The sequence below is a fragment of the Amblyomma americanum genome, chromosome 5, assembly GCF_052857255.1.
Source record: "Amblyomma americanum isolate KBUSLIRL-KWMA chromosome 5, ASM5285725v1, whole genome shotgun sequence".
NCBI lineage: Eukaryota > Metazoa > Arthropoda > Arachnida > Ixodida > Ixodidae > Amblyomma > Amblyomma americanum.
In genome coordinates this window covers 110,004,072-110,021,279 of record NC_135501.1, presented here as the reverse complement: position 1 = coordinate 110,021,279, position 17,208 = coordinate 110,004,072, and the positions used below count along the sequence as shown (strand labels likewise).

Here is a 17,208-nt window from a genome sequence, read left to right as displayed (position 1 = left end):
ATTTCCGCTTGTGCTTCAAAAAGAAGCGCTGCAATGCGTTGCAATGCGCCGCTCATTAGGTCACAGCATCTATCTTCTGTGAACATCCCATGCGATGCACTTTTTTTACATGCCGTATTTTGTTCGTTTTCTTTTGTGTCGTTTGTGAACATTGCTGGCACTGATTATTGTTTGCACAATCGTCTGTAATGCAAACAAAAACTAGAATTGCCCTGTTCTGTCCTGAGGCAAGAGATGTCGTTTGAAAAAGTTGAAGCTTCTTCTTTGAGTGACCGCTTCACGCAGAGCTGTGCATTTATCATTTTCACGCTTTTTAAATTAGCCTCGTTCCGTCGCTTTTCTAGAGGTGATTTTTGTTAACATCTATAGGTTCTGGAGATTGCAACTTGAGCTCCCGTAAAACAAAAATGAATGAAAAAACCTAAAGAAAGATTATCACGCCTTCATTTCATGTCCAAGGTTCTAGGACAATGATTTTGAAAATAAGAAAATTGTATGATACTATTGTTGAATTAGGGGCGGTAATGATTCATTCTTCTGATATGTAGAAAAATATTTCTTTTAAAGTGCTTCCATCAATCGCATCGAGCAGTGAAGAATTTCATAGCAAACCAACGGGGAAATCTTCTCGGGAATAGCGAAATATATGCAATAGATATAGCAAAAATTGAAATAGAAAAAATGCGAGACCCCCTTCGAGTGATCTAGGGATAAATTGATTGTTATAGTGAAACCTTGCAATATTTGAAAAAATTGTGTTCATAAAAGAATTATCGCTCAAAAATTGTACCCGAGTTGTTGGGTACGATTACTCCATGCCTTTTCCGTGGTTCATTCAGGCCGCAATTTAAACTCCCAGATTAGAATTGCCCTTTACCCGTGTATGTGCTCGTCGCCTATCGATTTGTCGTGATTTTTAAGCCAGCGCAGATATAGGACGTTGTATTAGTCGGCTACATCACTAAAATGATCGTTCTGTTTGCACACTATGCACTTGAAAATCTATTTTTTAATACCTCTTTTTCCCTCAATTAAAGTTCCACTCCCCTGGTGTGCACGGGGGGGTGGGGGAATGATATCCGACGTGAAAGAGGAGGAAGAACAGACCATCTGGGGACCGATCACTACGCTGGTTACGAGACTGCAAAAACCCCGCCTGACGTGTCTCGTCTATTCGAGAGCAGATCAGTCACTACTCCAGGCAAGCAAGGCTGACATCTCTGTGCATCTTCCTCGAGATACGTCAACCAACGTTCTGCGAAAAATGAGCTCTATGTGTTTATTTAAATGTTTGTGCCCAACGTGGCTGTGTCGCTGCTGGTTGCAGTACGAGAAGTCAGTTGGTGACAAGCAATCTCCCATCGACATCAGGCGGAAAACCGTCCTGCAGGATCCATCCTTAAACAAGACGAACTTGCAATGGTCCAACACGGGTCTCAGGTGCACTCATATCCTGAACACAGGCCGAGGCTGGGAGGTCAGCGTCGCTGCGCCGGGACCAAACCTTCGCGGAGGACCTCTGGCCTACAACTACCAGCTGGCCCAGTTCCACGGCCACTGGAGCAACTCCATCGCCCACGGCAGCGAACACACTGTGGACGGCGAGCACTACGCAGGCGAGCTGCACCTGGTTCACTACAATGCTGACCGGCATAAAAGTTTAGCCGAAGCCACCTTCGCTGAGGAGGGGCTGCAGGTGGTGGGTGTCTTTTTGAAAGAGGGCAGCCTTCATCCAGAAGTGGGTAAGATCGTCGATTGCTTGTCTAATGTGATCTACAAAGGACAGAAGTGTGCACTGGAGCAGCATCTGGACGTCACCTCGTTTATTCCTGATAGGAGTTCGTATTGGACATACGAGGGATCTCTGACGAGCCCGCCATGGAGCGAGAACGTGACATGGATCGTGTACAAGGAAGCTATCGAAGTGTCTTTGCAGCAGCTGCAAGCATTCCAGAAACTGACGTCACACAGTGATACCATCCTGGCGCCCCGCGACGGTTTTATTGTCAAAAACACACGAGCTACGCAGCCCCTGAGGGGTCGTGTTGTACGAGAGCCTTTGGACGAGCTCGCTAACTTCTAGAAAACAAAATTCTTCTCGATGGAATTGTGACAAACAGCCACTATCACTGACTAGCAGCTCTGTCATTCAGCGGGAGATTTTGTGTGCTTTTTTTAATTTATTAGATAAATACAACCGAAATTCGAACCTCTGTGTAGAAATGGCTACACGATGTTTATTTCTGAGTGAATATGTAACATGTTTGTGCATACCGGCATAATTGCCGCATGTCTATTACGGATCATTGCGCTAATAAATGGTGTGCACTAGCTCCTTCCAAACTTTTACGCTGCTGATATCGGTACTGATCTCAAAAATGTGGCTAATACGGCACCTCTAACACGCCGGATTTATGAAGGACCAGGAAATATTTTCTGCTTAACATATTGCACCGAGTTCCTATGATTATACTATAGCTCAAATACATGGGTCATGAGCAAAACTAATATTGCACAATATTCTTAAGAGTAGCGCGTAATACCACCGTGAAGTGAAACAAGTGTTCTGCATGTGTAAGGCCATAACGGGATCCCAGCGAAAGCAGAAGACTTGAGTATAGCCTCCATATATTTCGGTGTTTATTCTGGCGATAATCATCATCGGTAGGACTGTGTTCACTACAAGACAAAGGCCTCACCTATATTTCTCCATTCTTCTTGCACTCCCTATTTTTTCCTTCTTTACAGTGCAGTTCGGGTGTCCACCTAGATATGCGGGACAGTTACTGCGCTATTTTATTTCCTCAAAAAAGTATTTCCAGCTTTTATCTTTCCACCTAACTCTGCCGTTTTCCCCCTGTGGTCTCCTTATCATAGCGAACCTGCTAATCCTCCCTGTGAAAAACATGAGTTTTGGCAGGCTTTCTGGTTCCCTCTCTTCCTGTCCCCTCATCTCTTTCATTTCATTTCCCCATTCTGCCTACTATCATTTATTTCCACTGTTCCAGCTCAGGTGCTTAAGCATCGTTCGCAGATTCGGGGGCTAAGAAAAATCATTTCTTTCCTTTTTATTATTAAATAAACTACTTACTACTACTGTTTTCTGGAGCACAGCTTGGACAGCGTGGGCTTTCCTATCTCTTCCTTCCACCATGACTCGGACATGTGGGCAACCTTATACAATAACATAACCTAAATGCAGGAGATATTGGTTACAATGTCAGACGACGCCGGAGCCGTTTAAGCCAAACGAGGCTTCAACTGTCCCTGAAACGGCATGCAAAGGCATGCACCATTTCATCAGTAATGTCTGTTCCTGCTTTGTACAGATGTAAGATCGAGCAATACTCGTTAAACCAGCATAGAATACATGCACAAAACAGGACTCAGTACACGCTTTCATATAGCAGCTCATTTTAGGTGTCACTGCAACGTACTATAGGCTTATTGCTTCGAACACAAGTGAGCAGGCCAGATTATTAGGCACACTGCATATCTAGCCAAGGGGCGCGATATGCAGTGTGCCTTGCAGGAAATTCTTCCATCGTTCCCGTAATTTCCTCGCTTTGAGCAGGCTTGTGCTCTAGAGGCACCTTAGCATCACTCTTTGCGCGCTGCCCATGCTAACGACGTGCAGCTGCAAGATTGTGAGAGAAAGCCAGAGAGGAAAAGAAAAGACCGGAAAGTTTTTTGATGCTACTGTTTGTTTAAAATAGCCACTATGATTCTGAGGAAGAACTTTCAAGTGTAGAAATAAAGAATTCCACATCTGATTATGTAGATGTTTCCTTTATGCGAACGATGCTTTTATTTGTTTTATTTGCACATACCGCCAATCCACTTGAGATTTTAGCAGGAAAAGCGTATCACAAAGCATATCAAGCAGAAAACACAATAGCATTAAAAAATGAGCAGTAGGCTGAGCCTAAACCAAGACTTTAAGGAAATTGCTAAAGTTAATTATGAGCAGGAAACATCAACACCACAAGTGGTCAAATGGCGATAAAGCATGCGGGTGCCTACACCATCAGCATATTTTTTGTATAAGTATAGACGCTTATCGCTGTCTTCCAGAAATATAACACAAAAGTAAACAGAACATGTATATTCAGCTCGAGATTATTATAAAAAAAATCTATATGTAGTCGGTCCCCGAGAAAAGTGCTCAGAGGGATTCCTTGATTCCAGAGCTTCCGCCTCTAGACGCAGGATGCATCGCGTGGTCATCTGGAGCAGGTTTTTCTTCTGGGGCTGTAAGGATAGCACACGGAAGAATCAATGAAATAAAATTGTAAGGAATACTTAAGCTCTGTCTTAACGATGTGACGCGATAGAGATAATGAGTTAATGCCCAAATATGTGGTTATGGTTATTCTCAACTTTGCAACCATAGGTCCCTGGAAGTCCTCACACCATACCTTCTGCAATGGTGCAGCGGTTAAGGGATGCACCATTGCACTTCGACGGTTGGCGCTGCCACCGGTGGGGCTTGTGCAGCACAAGTTGCTCTTTCCGAGCGACCGCTCACGACGAACCAATAATTTAGCAGTCACCTGCCACGCTACTCAGTTTTCGCACAATCCGGTGTGCTGACTGTGATGATTCCACAATGTCTCGAGACCTACGAGGCTGTATATCCGGCAAGTGGCCGCCTGGGCTCCCCTACGCAACACTATTTTTCACTGATGACGCCGACAACGCCAACACCAAATTTTCCGGGTAAAGAGGCCTTTAACAATATCGAAGTGAAACAGAACGTTAGGTCATGTAAACTGAGGATTAGTAGCGCATAAGAAGCGAGGGCTGTGTTGGCCAGAACAAGCAACTTTTGTCTATATAGTCTGCTTTTGAGCTTTGCTTCTGTAATACAGCCGTTATTGTCTGTATAGTTTACAAATGGTTGTAACTTATTTATTACTTGTTATAATTTCTCATCAAATTGTTCGCAGCGGATCAGAGGTTGTCAAGTTAAGCTGGTGAGTACAAATTCGCGGGCTCTGTGCAAACTGTCGGGACAGAATATCGATAGCGGAGAAATTGAAGTCTCCTGGCTGCATTTTTATGGAGGCAAAACGCTAAAGCGCCCGTGTGCTGTACGATGTCAGTGCACGTTAAAGATCACCAAGTGGTCGAAACTATTCCGGAGCCCTCCACTACGGCATCTCTTTCTTCCTTTCTTCTTTCACTCCATCCTTTATCCATTCCCTTATGGTGCAGTTCTAATGTCGGCCGATATATGAGACAGATACTGTGCCATTTCCTTCCGCAGAAAAACCAATTATTTATATGCCTGCAGAGATTTCGGTGCACTTTCAACCTGCAATTATGCAATTCGGTTTAATCTTGACCCATATCCTCTAATGCAATGTTCATCGTTTGACAGTGTTACCTTGGCACAGAAGTTTAAATCTCAAACTGGCCTGTGGTAATATATACGCACTCCATAACAAACGTTAAGGGTTGCGGAGAATTTTCTGAGGTGGCATGGCCGCTAAAGGTTCTAAGCAGGGCTAGCATGAGATTCACGGGAGAGGATTTTTCTCTGCGGAAAATTTAGCGTGCTGGATGATGACGACCTTTAAAAAAGTTAGCTCAGAATCAGAACAATAAATCTGTTTCTTTAGCACGGCATCATCAATAACTTCCAGTTTTTCTCCATATTGTCACGCTCATTGCATGAAAGATTTACCCCGCAAAGTCTGAAAGTGTAATCCTCATTCGCTACTACGTAACTGATGCGAAAAATATCTCATACAATAAGGTAGCGGTTTGGGCTTGTTGGTAGTGCATGCCGTATAAAATAGCGCAACATCAGACAAGGACATGAAAGAACACACACGAGCGCTAACTTGCCACAGTTTATTGCGGAAGAGAGCCTTTAGATATATATGACATGACGATACATTGCGCAAGCGCGGCAGACAGTCAATTGTTAGTGGCTTCTGAGGTAATCTAATTCCTTACGAAATAGCCCAACAGAGGGTTTCGCTATGCAGTAATCACCTAAGCTATCTATCAGTTCTGCTTCGATTATTTCTCGCGTGAGTTTGCAAGTGTTTTTGGCAATGACCGTGCATGCTTGAAAAAGTGGCTTACACTTGAACTCACATTTCCTGCAGTGCGCATCTAAAAAACCACCTTTCTTTTCTATAACATTGTAACGATGTTCACGAAGGCGCTCGTTTAAGCACCTTCCACTTTGACCTACATACTTCTTACCACATGTCAATGGTATGCTGTACACAATGGATTCCGTACATTTAACGAACATAGTTTGATGATTTATCTTGCATCCACTCTTTGTAGCAGGGCCTGGTCTTGTCAATATGCAAAATTTCTGCAGCTTCTCTGGAGGTAAAAAAATGACTTTCACTTTTGCCCGTTGTCCAATCTTCTTCAAGCGGTGGGACAAGCCGTGAGTGTACGGAATCACAGCCAGTTTCTGTTTGTTTAGTGAATGGGACGGTGGTAGAGCATGAGGGTAACAGATCTCCTTTAGGAGCCTTTCAGAAACACTTATAAGGATATGCATAGGAAAACCGGCTTCAATGAGCCTCTGTACTTGTTGAGCAAAGGTTTCGGTCATTAGCTGAGGGCAGGATTTTTTTATGTTTCTTCATGTTCACCGTGACCCTACAGCGACAGTGACCATCATCGCCAGCGCTGTCTGCGAAGCCAGATGCCTTGCCTTCTGTATGCGCAACAAGATTCTACCAGACAACGTCCGAGGCCTGTTTGGTGGCTTCCTTTCTTCCATCGGCCATGGGATTCGTATTTGCAAGATTCAAAAATCTGAATGGCTCCTGCTTGCCCGGTTGCATAGGAAACTACTGGAATTACAAGTCTGCTCTTCCGCAGAACCTATCATCGCCAAGAGACGGTTTCAAGAGCTATCACCCCTGACCGACCGCACCACAGAGTTCTTCTGGCAGCTTCAACTCAAGCAGCTTCGCGACCGTCTTCCTCTGAAGCATCCCGCTACCAAAAGGCCTGTCTACCTCATAGAACGTGTAAGCTTACCAGAGGACGTGCACCATGCGCTCTCAAGGGGATCAATGTTTGCCATTGACAAGAACAGGACCGCTCCGGAACTTCTTTCTCTTGTACGACAGGTATCTCGACGTGTCTCTGCGGATGACATTTCGTTCTGTGTATCGGAGGGTGTGGACGCCTTGAACGTATCTGTCAAACGCGTTTTGTCGTTCTTGAGGGACCACGAGTTTTGCGTATTTTCTGCGGACAAGGAGGGCGGTTTTGCAGTTATGTCACATGGGCTGTTCAATGCAAAAGCCTTGGAAGCTGTCTCCAATGCCTTTGATCCTCTGCGGAAACGAACAACATCTAAGTTGAAAGCATAAGCCAAAACGCTGTGCAATAGGCTGCAGCTGGACAGGCTCTCTAAAGGCATAGAAACAACAAAGTATGATCACCTTGACGTCTTTTTCAGTGCAAGAACGCACAAGGTGGGCGCTCCGTTCAGGGTGCTTGTTTCTGAAAATGATACGCGGGAAAAATCTATTGCTATGTTTCTCCAAGAAAAGCTCAACCTATTGCAAATAGATGATCCCTTTCTTGTAAAGGATTCCTATGCTGCATAGATTACATAGTCTTCATCGCACAAGCGCTTAAGAGGTTTCTTTTTAGATATTAAGGATTTGTTTTATTCGTTAACGCAAGCTAGTCTGCTTTCTTGTCTTAAGAACTGTATTGACAAGTTCGGAGTCATACCTTTTCAGCATGCTTCGGGTACGTCGAGCAGTGGCTTCCTAGAATTTTTCAGCCTTTACCTTCGGTACACTTTTATTCAATGGGACGGACTGCCATTTTTGCAGAAGCAGGGTATATGCATAGGGTCGTGCATTGCACCCGTCCTTAGTGATTTATTTCTAGCCGAAATTGACAGAGGCCTTTGTAGCCCCCTTACTAACTTAAATGTAACAAAAGCGTTTAGATATGTTGACGATTCTTTAATATTTTTTGACTGTGATTCTGGGTCCTTCGAATCACTTGTCACTAACACACTAAACGTAGTACGTGCAGACTTATCGCCTCTTATCATTACCCATGAATTTCCATCAGAGGACTGCCTTAGCTTCCTTGATATCTGACTTTTATTTCAAGACGATCAGATTTACTGGAAATACGAACCACTTGCCAAGAATCCACTGCTATCGTATGAATCTCGCACTCCAAACTTGTCAAGAGGGGCATTGCCAAGTTATGCTTCACAAACGCCATAAAAAAATCCTGCCCTCACCTAATGACCGAATGTTTGGCCCAACAAGTACAGAGGCTAATTGAAGCCCGTTTTCCTATGCATATCCTTGTAAGTGTTTTAGAAAGGCTCCTTAAGGAGATCCGTTACCCTCATGCTCTACCACCGTGCCATTCACTAAATAAACAGAAACTGGCTGTGATTCCGTACACTCACGGCTTGTCCCACCGCTTGAAGAAGGTTGGACAACGGGCAAAAGTGAGTCATTTTTTCATCTCCAGAGAAGCTGCAGAAACTCTGCAGATTGACGAGACCAGGCCCTGCTACAAAGAGTGGGTGCAAGATAAATCATCAAACTAAGTTCGTTAAATGTACGGAATCTATTGTGTGCAGCATACCATTGACATGTGGAAAGAAGTATGTAGGTCAAAGTGGAAGGTGCTTAAACGAGCGCCTTCGTGAACATGGTTACAATGTTAAAGAAAAGAAAGGTGGTTTTTTAGATGCGCACTGCAGAAAATGTGGGTGCAAGTGCAAACCTCTTTTTCAAGTATGCATGGTTATTGTCAAAAGCACTTGCAAACTCATGCGAGAAATAATCGAAGCAATAATGACAGATAGGTTATGTGATAACTGCATAGCGAAACCCTCTGCTGGGCTATCTCGTAAGGAATTAGATTAGCTCAGAAGCCACTAACAATTGACTGTCTTCCGCGCTTGCGCAATGTATCGCCATGTCATATACATCTAAAGGCTCTCTTCCGCAATAAACTGTTGCAAGTTTACGTTCGTGTGTGTTCTTTCATGTCCTTGTCTGATGTTGGCTATTTTATACGTCGTATCTCATACCCAGTAGTTCTGGACAGATGGATATTTGAACGGGAAACCATTTATGTACGCAATTTTCTCGTATAATGTAAGATTTTACTATAAAACAATCAACTTACCTGGAGATCACCCGTCGGCACTCTTGAATAATTTTTTCTATTAACGCTTTTGCTATCGCCAAAACCGTTCCCATTGGTTTTCTATCGCAGCATTTACTGTGCGATACAACCAATGGGCAGACTTTAAAAGATTTTTTTTTATATACCAGAACAATGAGCCAATACATTCAATATTCTCATTAAAGTATCACAATTTTCCGATTCTCAAAATTTGTGTCCGAATTTGCTGGACGAGCACCGTCCTTAATTAAGAAGAGCGGCCGGCAGCGCAGCGCCCGTGCTCTCTCGCAGGGTATTCGAGACGACATTGTTGGCTAGGGTGCTCTGATTTACAGCACCATTTGAGCGGCCGTCTTAGAACTCAGGTTTTGGGTGCCTGCTTGTGGCTTAATTTATACAAGATATGTGCAGTTTCTTTTCTCGATAGCGAAAAATCTAGGAGCGCTTACATAAAAGTAGTGTTTTGCTGTAAAATGGAGTGTACAACTGTTATCATGGTAATAAAAATAATATTTACCGACCCGTTTACTTGTGTACATTTGGTCGGTAGCTCAGTGGCTACATTTGCAACTGCTGTGGGATCATTTCTGTGACACCGAGGTATACCGAATAATAATGAAAGAGTAACTTCTCCTACTCGTGACTACCACGTCTGAAAGAAACGCCCACTGAAAAGTAAGTGCCAAAAAAGGGTTACATTTCACGTTCAGCGACAAAAGGTGGATGCACTGCCGATCGACTGGATCGGAGCTAATGCTGCGAAAACACTGGAAGAAATCAGCAGTTTTGCATAAAGTTTACGGCACCATTTTTGCTCATGTGTTATTCTTATGTGACCACGCAGTAGTGTTTAAAATGCTAATTGTATAAAAAGGATTGGGGTTTTTAATTTTTGTCTGCCATGACATTAATGACCTTTTACGGCTTAAGGTCTATTGTGTCTTAGAACTTCTAGACGTTGCTGTTTGTTGTGCACAGGTTGATAGCTGCAGTCTAATTTTTGTCCGCTATGAAAAGGCACGAGTATTGCCACTGCAAGACGCCACTCCTTGCGTTTATCTAAAAAAACAAAGGAATGTACTGGCTGATTGGTACTTAGAGGGAAACTGAGAGCTCGAGGCCGCCGCGTTTCGCGAAGCGCTGCCGTTGACAGCCAGCGAGAATCGGTAGCAATGGCGCATGTGCAGTAAGCAGTCATCACTTCTCTCAACGCATGCACCTAATGCCCCCCCCCCATTTTCTTAAACCTTCGATACGATGCATATGTTGTGTTATGCACAGGTTGTCAGTTGTACTGTAATTTTTGTCAGTTGTGAAAAGGAGTAAGCTGTGCGACTGCAAGACACCAGCCACTCCATGCGTTTATCTAAATTAACAAAGGAATGTACTGGCTGATTGGTACCTGTGAAACAGCCTGTACTATTCGCTCACCTTTTGGCTGCCTTTTAAGATTCGCCGCCGTTTTTTTGCTTCTCGCCGGCGGGCAGTTGCAGACGTAGGCCTCTTTCCTGGGATTGCTTGCTCCGGCGACCGTGGAGGGGCGCACTTGGTTGCACTTGCAGCCCTCCACTCGCGCTAGGCGAGCTGCTTCCTCGCGGTTGAGCAGAGTCACTTTGTCACCGCCTGCGTCCCGAACACATGTATTTTACATGGACATCTGGTCCTTTTGAAGTACGGCAGCTGGCTTTACCTTCAGCCGTAATTTGCTCCGTTTTATTTCGTAGTGACGTCAGTCACAGTTTGCTGAGAGGGAAGGCCATAAAACAATGACAAACATGACAGGTCTGCTTGCATGCTGCCACTGAGCCCCCTAGCACAGCTGCATCCAGTCGCAGGGACCATGCTTCGGCGACTTGTGGCACAGCCAAAGCACAGTTTGTTAAACGAGATGTAAGAAGTGCCGGAAAAATCTCGCCAGCTACGTCAAACCATTCGCGGTGCTCCACCATTCGCCGGCGCGCGTCCGCCAATGGAGCATGGACGTAGGGTATATGAAGCGAGTAAGTGGCGCCATAGCAATCATCGTGGCCTCATCTGTCTGTCTGTTGTTGGCAGGAAGAAGAAAAGAAAAATGCACAGGCCTGCTCACTGGCTCAAGCCGAGCCACAATCGCTACCACGTGCAGATAGTTGGAGAGTTGAAAGATGGGATAGAAAGACAGGAGAGTAAAGACGCGCTAAAGACAAGGCCGATCCCGGAGGCAGTGCAATACCGGGCCAACCGGTGGCGGAAGTGAAGCAACCTTCAAACTTTCCGCCACATTTCCAAAAAAATAAGTCCAATTGGACCCGTACAAGATACTCTACGGGATCCGGACATTCGCTATTGTGACCTCATCACTCGCGGCCTAAATCACTAGGAGCAGTGAACAATTGAAAAGGACCAATATGACTATATTAAACAATCAGCGGACAATGGACAATTTGTTGGCTCTGTATTCTTAGACTTTACTAAAGCCTGCGACACGAACAATTGCTACAGATTGTTTACCTAACTTGAAGCGCACTGCTTAACTGGTCCTGAACTAACCTTTATGAAAATTTATTTACTTGACCATTAGGATGCGGCGTTTGTGGTGGGCTCAATTTCTAACTGGTGCCCCAGATAATTCATTCTCGGCGATTTGCTTTTTGGAATTCAAATTATCTTCCGCACTACCTCGCAGACACTCACTGTATACTGTATGCGCCGACACAATTTTTTCTTCTGATAAGCGTTTGAAGAATTAAATGCCGCACTAGCTAACCTTTAGACGTGAAGCCACGATAACGACCTAATTATCAACTCCGTAGAGCCAAGTTCATGTTTTTTTGGAGGCAAAACGCTAAGGCGCCCGTGTGCTGTACGATGTCAGTGCAAGTTAAGGATCCCCAGGTTGTCGGAATTATTCCGGAGCCCTCCACTATGGCACCAATTTATGCCTTTCTTCTTTAACTTCCTGGATTCTTCGGTGGGCGTTCGAAGCGAGCGGACGTGTTTTTTAGCTCTCTGCTCCTTCGGACGCTGGGCCTAAGGCTTCGCGGCGTTGCGGGGTCTCCCCATGGAGGCCACAGACACCGTGAATGAGCGAAGGCCTGTGTTCGGCGGTGACAATCAGCAACGCAGGGCAGGCCGCTCACGCTCACGATCACGGAGACGAACGCCGTCCAGAGGAAGGTCGTCCAGCACCCTTCGGCGAATGCAGGCCGAGATCGCTGATCCGCGGGACACGGTGAGGTGCCTGACGGCGGCGCTCATCACCACCTCGGAGAACCTTGAGTCCGTCATCGGGACTTTGGGCGTGTCGCCGGCGGACCCACGTGTTCTAGCCTTGAGGGACGCCATGGCGTTCGCTCACCAGACGCAGAACTCCATGGCGGCTCCCTCCCCGCCATTTCTGGCCACCTCTGCGTTTCCTGCCGCCAATGCTACGCCTGGCAAACTGGCAGTGATGCCCTCTCCCCCTGATGCTGCTGCTGCGGACACCTGCAGCCAAGGAGAGCATGTGCACCCCAATGGACGAGTCTGCTCTCCGAAAACGGCGACGCTCAACGGGGTCTGAGGAGGAGAGGGACTCGGAAACCAAAAGGGATATCGCGGTGGCCAAGCGGGAAGCTCGAAGACCCCCACCGCCACTGTTCCCTCTCCCTCCACACTCGAAGGAGCAGGGCCTTCCCAGCACCAGCCCCATGGAGCCCACCTCCAGCCTGCTGCTGATGCGCCTGCTGTTGCTGGTGGGGCGACGGCGTCCGGAAGAAAACCGGATGCGACCTCACCAAATCCTGCCGCACATGACCAGGCTGCGGCTGGGGCTTCGTCTGCTGGCAGCGAGCGCGTCCAACTCCGCCGCGCCGCAGCAATGCGCCGCAGGCAGCGGCGACGCTGATTCCGGGGCCAGCCTGGTCCCGTGGCGCATTATCACTACCAAGGCGCAGCGGCGTCGGAGAGCTGCCCTGGAGCGAGCCGCGGCTGCCGTGGAGGTCCCGTTCAGCCTGGTGCGGACGGTGCTGTTTCGGCCGGCGAATCGGGGCACCGCCTTAACCAGGGAACAGGGCTGGGAGTTGGCCGAGGAGATCGAATCCTGCCCGGGCGTCCTCGCCCTTCCGGGTTAACATGCGGCGGAATGTGGTGGCAGTGGACCCAGGGAGCAGCGATGCTCTCCATGCCCTGCTAGCCACGGCCGTCATCCGCGGCGTGCCGGTCTGCGCCAGGGAGTCTCCTCCTCGGAATCAAAGATCCGGCCCGGTTTTCGGTGTGGACGGGCGCAGGACGGCGGAGGAGCTGCTAGCGGCGGCTGAGTCAACGGTACCGATGGTGTCGGCGTCTCTGTCGGGCAGCACACTCGCTCTCCGTTTTGCAGCACCGACACCCCCGGCGTTCCTCACCATATTCAAGCGCAGGCTCGCGGTCCGCCCCTGCCGTCTCCGGCCGCTCCAGTGTGCCAAGTGCGCCAGCCTGGGACATGCCACTGAGGTGTGTCGTGCTCCTGCCCGATGCACACGCTGCGGCGGGCCGCACGAGCCTGGTACCTGCGCGAGCAAGCCTCGCTGCATTAACTGCGGGGGGCGGCACGCAGCCATTGACCCAGCGTGCCCGCACTGGCAGCGAGAGCGTCACGTGGCCACATTAATGGCCACATCCATGGCACCGATGTCCAGGAGGGTTGTCCGAGCCGTCGTCGAGGCTGAGACAGCGGCCCCAACCCAGCAACATCAGCAGACGCCGCGCGCTCTTTTGCGCAGGCCGTGAGGGGAACACCCGTGCAGCAGCAGTCACAGAAGCAACGGCAGCGCCGGCCGCGGCAGCGGCGATCCGGTTGCCCGGCGTCCCGTACAGCGCGGCCCGAGCCTGCGGCCGCTTCTCATGGCCAGCCCCCTGACGCACGGGACGCGGAGATCGCGCGCCTAAAGCTGGCGTTGCGCGCTCTCAGCGCACTTTTCCCGGAGGGCACCGATGGACACCGGGCTTGCTTAGAAGCAGCGGGTGCTCCCGCACAGATAAGCCAGCATGGTGGCTAGCCGCCGGACTTCCTCACGCATACCATCCATCCTGCAGTGAAACGTGCGCTCACTTGCGGCGCGGTACGCCGAAATGCGAGTTCGCATCGCACAGGATTCGCCGGAAGTTATCGCGCTGCAGGAGACGTACATACGTTCACATGACGGGGAGCCCCAGATGCGGCTACCTGGCTACATTGGCTACCACTCAGCCACCACGTGCGAGGAACGCACCTATGCCACAGTGCCCTGTTGTGACACATCTCATCGCCCCGGGAAATCAAGGTGCGCGATATACGTGCGGCAGGACGTCCAGCAAGCCCTCGTCGGCTCGGCGGCGGCGACATCTGACGCCCAGGAGTGCGTGGTGGTGACAGTGCGCGTCGGTGGTGTTGACACGTCGGTGGCCAATGTTTATGTGCGTCCCTCTGTCGCGTGGAACGCGCTGTGTTTTCGTGCTGTGTCTTCGTGCTGTGCCCCGCGCCAAATCATCTGTGGTGATTTTAACGCCCACCATAGTGCGTGGGGCAGTGCGCGCCACTCCGCGCGTGGAGACGACCTGCACGACACAGCAACGCAGCTGGGACTCACACCCTTGAACACCGGCGAGTCCACCTTTCGACGACGCGGAACAACCGGCTCCTGCATCGACGTTGCCTTCGAATCCAGAGGCATCGAGGCGACATGGCGCCGATCACCATCTCTCTGGGGCTCGGATCATTACTCCATCCTAATCGAACCCACTGCGTTAGAGGTGCGCCCCAAACGTGCCTACTCCATTACCAACTGGAGTGCGATCAGGCGGGCGGTCGACAAGCCGGCGGCCACTGGCGCAGATTTCTTTTCAAGTCTAGTCCGAAGCGCTCTCGCAGCCTCTAAACGAGCAGAGGTAAGGGCAGGGCAGCCAACACCTGATATGAAGCTGCTCAATCTGCGCGAGAAGAGAGATCGCGCAGAGCGACGGGCGCGACGGACTGACAGAGCCGCCGACTGGACTGTCTACAACCGCTTGGACGCAGCAGCGCGCCGCCACGCCAACAAGCAATACCGCCGGCAGTGGGATTCACTATGCCAAAGGATGGAGGAAGATGTCAGCTCGTGGAGGCTGTTTGACACCCTGCGGCGCATCACCGAACCACAGGCAAACCGTCAACCGCTGGCCGCCCTCGCAATCTCCAGCGGGCTCAGCTTTGTAGAATTGGCAGAGCGGTTTGCCGATCTGTTCGCGCCGCCCAGCCCCGCAAACGCCGCTAACATAGCTGCTCCTGAGAGCCCCAGAAGCGACGCGTCCCTCGCCCGTCGCCTCGGAAGGTCCATGTGATGCGCCGTTCACCGCGGCGGAACAGAACAATGCGCTGCAGCGCTGCAGCCGCCACCCGGCACCCGGACCAGGCGGTGTGACATACCAGATGCTGCGAAACCTAGATGCGCAGCAACGACAGATCCTCCTGCAGCAGATCAATCTGGTGTGGGAACGCGGGGAGCTCCTGGAGGATTGGCGAAGCGCGGTCGTTTGCCCCATCCGAAAGGCAGGGCGCCCACCTACGGAGCTGAGCGGATACCGGCCAGTGGCATAACATAGGCGGCAGGTAAGCTCATGGAGCATATGGCTTTGCAGCGTCTGAATGAGTGGGCTGCGGACGATGATTTGTTTGTCGAGCGGCAGACGGGTTTTGGGGGGATGCGGTGCACGGCTGATTCTATATCGGACGTTGTTACAGCGCTGGAGCATGCCAGGGCGGCTGGCCAGATTGCGCTGGTGCTACTACTGAACGTCTCGGGCGCTATTGACAATGCTCACCGCGCACCAATTCTCGCGGTGCTTGAGGGGGCCGGTGTGAGCGGGCGCCTTTTGCGATACGTTCATGGCTTCCTGAGCGGGCGCACTGTAGAGTTCGCTGACCGTTCTTCGAACGAAGACTGAGAAAGGCCGCGCCAGTGTCGGCGCCGCGTGCCGCATCAAAGGGAGCCGTCTGGTCCCTACTTCCTCAGTCTTGCAGCGGACGTCCTTGTTTACCCGCGCCGCCTCGGGCATAATCCGCCTTGAAAAAGCCTAACCAGATACAGCTGTCGACACGTGTGCGTCGTCAAGGGGTGACGAGACTTCGGCGATGCGGGAGAGATACAGCTGGGTGGGGACCGATGCTGGGTGACCAGGAAACGGATTATTCTCTTAACGACTGGGTTCTCTTTGTTGCTGTCAACAACCTGAATCATCGCCTCGTCGGCACATGTTTCTAGCATCTGTGCTGCCGTGGGTGGCGTGGGGAACGGAAGTCGCATTTGTGTTGTTTGTGTGGTTATTTGAAACCTCCTTCCCAAATGTTTTAATCAGAACTTTTTCCCCCATCTCTGATCAGTGGGAGGACCCTGTTTTCCTTTCCCTAACCACTGATTGGGGAGATGGGTCGTTTGTTATCTTATTGGTTGTTGTCCCCGCTAAGGGCGGAGACAGAGGGTTTAAAACCAAGCTCTCTGGGTTGAGCGGAGGCTGAATTCGTCTGATCCACGATTTAGTCATGTAAATAGTTTTCTCCTTGCTTTGTTTCTTCCCGTTTTTTTACCTATGTTGTAAATAAATAGTTAACTTCTCCTTTCCTTGAGTAATGTTAATGTTTGCGAGTAGAACCACCGGGTCATCAAGAAACCCCGATTTCATCATCAAGTAGTTTCCTCTCATGGCCACCGGAAGGGGAAACTCAACTCGCACCATGCGCCTACGATTAGGGGGTAAGCTCTCCAAGCCTCGCCTGGTCGACATGGGCGTGCCGCAGGGCTCTGTCCTATCACCATTTATGTTTAATGTGGCCATGTCGGTGTTGCCGGCCTTCCTCCCCACGAGCGGCCGACACCATGTGTACATGTCCATATATGCAGACAACATAGCTCTGTGGCGCCGGGGACCACCGGGCGAGGCGTTCCGCGTGCGGGGGTGCCTTCAGGGAGCCCTGACCGCAATCGAAGCCAGCTTGCGTGACCTTGGTCTATCGCTGAGCGCGGACAAATCGGTGGCCATGGCCTGCGTTTCGCGCTCGCGCGCACACCTTGCGCCACTGTCACTGGACGGGAC

The 17,208-nt window shown here is 49.6% G+C and overlaps 1 protein-coding gene and 1 pseudogene across 1 annotated transcript; one reads left to right on the top strand and one right to left on the bottom strand.

Annotated features, from left to right (window-relative positions):
* The first annotated feature begins 1,108 nt into the window (after positions 1-1,108).
* Positions 1,109-2,227, top strand: LOC144134912 (carbonic anhydrase 1-like). Its single transcript, XM_077667719.1, has one exon. It carries the CDS (start codon positions 1,265-1,267, stop codon positions 2,081-2,083), a length of 819 nt encoding a protein of 272 aa, XP_077523845.1. The 5' UTR covers positions 1,109-1,264; the 3' UTR covers positions 2,084-2,227.
* A 9,113-nt stretch (positions 2,228-11,340) lies between these two features.
* Positions 11,341-11,481, bottom strand: LOC144135622 (U2 spliceosomal RNA; annotated as a pseudogene).
* Positions 11,482-17,208: the final 5,727 nt, after the last annotated feature.

What these genes read in the sequence shown, in the direction of transcription:
- LOC144134912 (XM_077667719.1), top strand. Translation starts at nt 1,265, where the DNA reads ATGAGCTCTATGTGTTTATTTAAATGTTTGTGCCCAACGTGGCTGTGT.